The sequence below is a fragment of the Macrobrachium nipponense genome, chromosome 5, assembly GCF_015104395.2.
Source record: "Macrobrachium nipponense isolate FS-2020 chromosome 5, ASM1510439v2, whole genome shotgun sequence".
NCBI classification, from domain to species: Eukaryota; Metazoa; Arthropoda; class Malacostraca; order Decapoda; family Palaemonidae; genus Macrobrachium; species Macrobrachium nipponense.
This window is the reverse complement of record NC_061107.1, coordinates 53,900,146-53,904,604: the sequence shown is the minus strand read 5'-3', so window position 1 is coordinate 53,904,604 and position 4,459 is coordinate 53,900,146. Positions and strand designations below refer to the sequence as shown.

Here is a 4,459-nt window from a genome sequence, read left to right as displayed (position 1 = left end):
TTCTTCGTCAGCTCTCTCAGGACGGACGTCCAGGTCTTCCATCCACGGAAAAGTCGGGCCAATTGCCGAAGCAACACCCCCGACTGATCCTGTCCGGAAAGACCTGAGACCGGGGCAGCACCTCCATGACGAGACGCGACGTGGGCAGGGGCAGGCACGGCAGGAGCGGCAGGAACATCAACAGCAGGACCAGCACCATCAGGACCAGCACCAGCAGGACCAGCACCAGCAGGACCAGCACCAGCAGCAACATCAGCATGAGCGTCACGCACCGCGCGCTTCGTAGGAGCGGCGCGAGCGGCTGGGCCAGCAACACTAGCTGCAGGTACGGCAGGTACGGCAGCATAGTCCGGCGTCACAGGCATCTCCAATTCAGCCAAGTTCATCATCGGGACGGGCGGCAGGTCCAGGGGCGAACTTTTGGGACAGCGAAAGTCGGGAGTCGGCAGCACATAGAATCCAGGTGGCGGCGGCACGCCCCTCTTAGGTACGGCAGCAATCGGCTTTTGGATTGATGCCGTGGGAGTCACTGACGCAATGTGTTGCGTGTAAACCACATGAGGAGGGGCGGCGTACGCTGGTGTGGACACTGTATTAGTCGTTGTTGTGACTACACCATGAGTTACAACTGCCGACCCCGCCAGTCGTTGAATCAAGCCCTGGATACTGGGAGCGCCCTGCAGTCCCAACGACGCCCACACCTGTCCAAGGGTCGTCACTCACAGAAGGCACACCTGAGGGAGGAACAGTCGGGTCAGTTAGAGGGGCACCCTCACGCCTGGGGAGGACGAACCCCACCCAGAGCGGACGGAAGACCCCGAGTACAATTGAACATCCGGTATCGGGCGCCCTCCTCCACACTCGACGGATTCGAGTGAGGAGAAGGACTCCGAAACCCCCCCCGCAGGGGAAGGCGCAAATCGTGGGGGCTGAGCTGGAGGTAGAAGGATAACGAGGTATCCGTCACCAAGGAGTCGCTGAGAGCTTTCCGACGACTCCTTGGTCGATCTACGCCTCTTCCTACCCTCGTACAGCACCACTGCGCTCGGACCAATTCACACAAACATTACATGGTTCGGCTCGGGAGCACTCTCGCCCCCGACGACCGATAACATAATTCATGTGGATCAATGTCAGGATAAGAGCGGAATCCGCCGCATTTACGCCCCTCCAGCCCGGGACACACTCTACGGGCAGCTGGTGGGCGCGGCGAAAGCTCTTCTTGATCCATAATTAAATTCACTTCACTCAATGAAAAATGAAAAAAAAGAGTACTTACAATTTCATTCAAGACCACAAACAAACCAGTCAGAAGAAATTGTAAACATCCAAAGCACACGACGAAATAGCGGGCAGAGCGATGACAAGCACGTCCTGTCACACACGGCCGAAGCAAAAGTGGATTCTTCACCGCCCAGGCGCGCGGCGCGCGCACTATCGGACAAGCAGTTAACTACCGTTCTCCCTTGTTCGAAGCTTACGACCGTCAGCTGCCGCTAGTTACCTTCCTATTGTTAAAGGACCGAGGGTTTGTATTACGTATCGGAACAATTTAAGATTTAAACAGAGGGTACTGAAAAGGGTGGCCTACTGCAGTGGAAATCTCACCAAAACGCTTTAGAAATTTTTACTTACAACTAAAAATGTTTCGAAGATTGACGCTATCTTGATGTTTACGGAGTCGCTTGTGTCCAACCAAACTTCCCATTTCATGTGCTAAATCTGCACACCACTTGTACCATAGACGCTGGGGCACTTTTCATCACAACAATCGTAAACCCACCTCTTACCAGCACTTATTCGTACTTATTCAAGGGGACTACGGCATTCTTTGCGGCGTTTTGCGCTCTTCAATCGTTTATCAGTGTTGTCAATTGGTATGTGTTTACCCTCCAAACTAGGTATAAGACTTACACAAAACCGGGGAAATAAGTGAAATTAGCGTATCTATTTGTAGTATATATACATATTAGAGCAATTTTATCATTACTGCATTACTATGACAACTAGAATTCATCGAAACAGTTTGTAAATGCATCGGCGTATGTGTGACACTCCACTAGATTGGCAACGATGAGCCATTTTTTCCTCACGTCGTCTGCTCGTAAGTATACATCCGAAACATTTGTAATTTTGGGGGTTAATTTGGTTGCAAAAAAGGGATAATGGACATGAATTAAATAAACATTTTGAAGTAGAGTTAAACTAAATATTGAGTAAAGTAAACAATTAAGGGAATAAAGCTTTGCATCTCATAATCAGTGTTGTCGTCTGCTGCTCGTAACTTGTTTACGGAGTGAGTGCTTAGGAAACACGAACAGCAATGTGGTTCGAGTGCACTGTGGAGTGAATTAAGACCAAAATGTGTAGCCTATAATTACAATCAAATAAGCACGTGGAGTTTCAGTTGTGATGGCAGTAAGGATAAAACACCGATTACAAGGTAAGAATGAATTCAGTTCCAACCATAACCCCCGGGAATAACAAGTTTCATACTTTCACTAATATAGGCAACAAAATGTTGTTTTATTGTGCTGATTACAACTGCAATCTTGAGTAAGATCAATAAACGTACATACATACGCTAACATTGTTCAAATGAGTGCTGGGAAGGCTGGGGAAAGATGGTGGCTGTCACTGATGAGAACCGTCCATGCAAACGTAGCCGCCATATTGGATTTAAAAAAACTGCCTTGAAAAACATATTTTACGAAGAGCTTATTTTAATTCGTATGGGGCTTTCATATATCACAATATGTTGACGAACTTCAGTCTTTTCAAATGGTATGCTTAGAGTTGCAATTGTATTCATGTTTCACCAATTAAATATCGAGTGAATAAGACCCGTCCACCGTGATGAGGGTTGGCCTGTCGTGATATTCTACCCTAAATATGTAAAATATTGATGTTTTACTATTTATTTAATTAAAAAATTACAAAGTGCACTCTTCGTCGTCGTCTTCTACCAAAACAGTTTGTTTACTCAGTGAGGGAAAGCTTTCCGATTGTTGTGAATTAAAGTGCCCCAGCGTCTGTGGGTACAAGTGGTGTGCGGATTTATCACAGGAAATGGTTATTTATTGACACAAGCGACTCCGTAAACATCGAGATGGCATCAATCTACTAACTACCTATTTCGAGTTGTAAGTAAAAATGTTGAACGCATTTTGGTGAGATTTGCACTACGTTTGACACCGTTTTCACAACCCTCAGTTTAAATCTTAAAATTTGGCCTTAATTTCTAACTTAGGAGAAAATACTTACTTCGAAAGGAGAGTAGAGGTCATTAGCTCCGTTTCTCACCAACAAGAAGTCGCGACTGATGCCCATCTCCGATGTCAGGACGTGTTATAGGCTAATGTACTTTTATTGGGATTGTCCACGCTGATCGTACATGGTCCACTCTGTACCCTACGGTTGTTTACCCTAGGTGCTGGGCTAACAAGACCTAGGCCAGCTTCAAGAGCCTAACAATCTTCCTACAATCCCTGTCCAACCTACCTCAGGCAGCGAGTAGGTAGGTACCTAGGTAGTAAGCTAGGCAGGTAAGGTAGTACATAGCCTAAATAGGCTACGTAGCTAAGGCTCCATTTCCAAGGCGAGGAGGCCATCAGGGAGCCTAATTCTACGCCAAATTTCGACAGTGACTCAAATGAATACTTACTCTGATTGCCGCACTGGCCCAATTGGAGCGTTATGACTTCGCATGGCATGTCGTTAGTCTTCGTCTGCTTTTGTTTACTGTAGGATGTATGTAGGGGTCCCCTGAATGACACACCTAAACCTGCGCCAAAATATTTTGGATTCGCCTCGAGAAGGAGGCGAAGTGTTTCAGCAGGTTGTTAGCGTTACGCAATTCTCACTAGAGCTGTCTCATAGATCCTATTCTATCTCTCGTTTTAACCATTCCGTTAACATAACAGACTCACACTCTTTCATCATTTATACGTAGCCGAAGGGTCTTCGTAGCTCACTCCACAATTGCCGTTGGGATAATAATTAAAGCCATTGTTTTTTGTATTAGCCTTCCATTACATTTGATAAATGCACAGTCTACCTCTCTTTTACTCGTATTTGTAGGTGATTATCATTATCATATTAGAGAAATGTAGTTTCATTAATCAGTTTCATATTCTGGATACGTTAAACATTTTGGCTCATAACTACGTAATAAAAATTACAACAAAATTAGTAATGATATGGTCACATTCATCGGCTGTGAGCGAGGTTTATTGTTAAAATTATAGTACTGTATGCGCATTGACCTACATCACATTAGGGATATTAAACCGAAATAATTAAGAGATTTCGGCCAACTGTATTTCACAGTAGATGAACCAGGATGCAATAGAGATGCTAGACGGACTTTCGAGTAAACGGAGCTAATTCAACAGCCCACCAACACTAAAAGTTGGAGATACTCTAGAGGAACCTAAAAATACATAAGTTAAAAGCAATC

General features: G+C 45.5%; 1 protein-coding gene across 1 annotated transcript in view; it reads right to left on the bottom strand.

Moving 5' to 3' along the window:
- Nucleotides 1-3,828, bottom strand: part of LOC135215332 (tubulin gamma-1 chain) — a gene marked incomplete in the record, with an annotated part of 244,554 nt that extends 240,726 nt beyond the window's left edge. The window contains 1 exon segment of the mRNA XM_064249891.1: nucleotides 3,665-3,828. Within this exon segment, the coding sequence (XP_064105961.1) occupies nucleotides 3,665-3,713 (49 nt within the window).
- Between the last annotated feature and the right edge of the window lie 631 nt (nucleotides 3,829-4,459).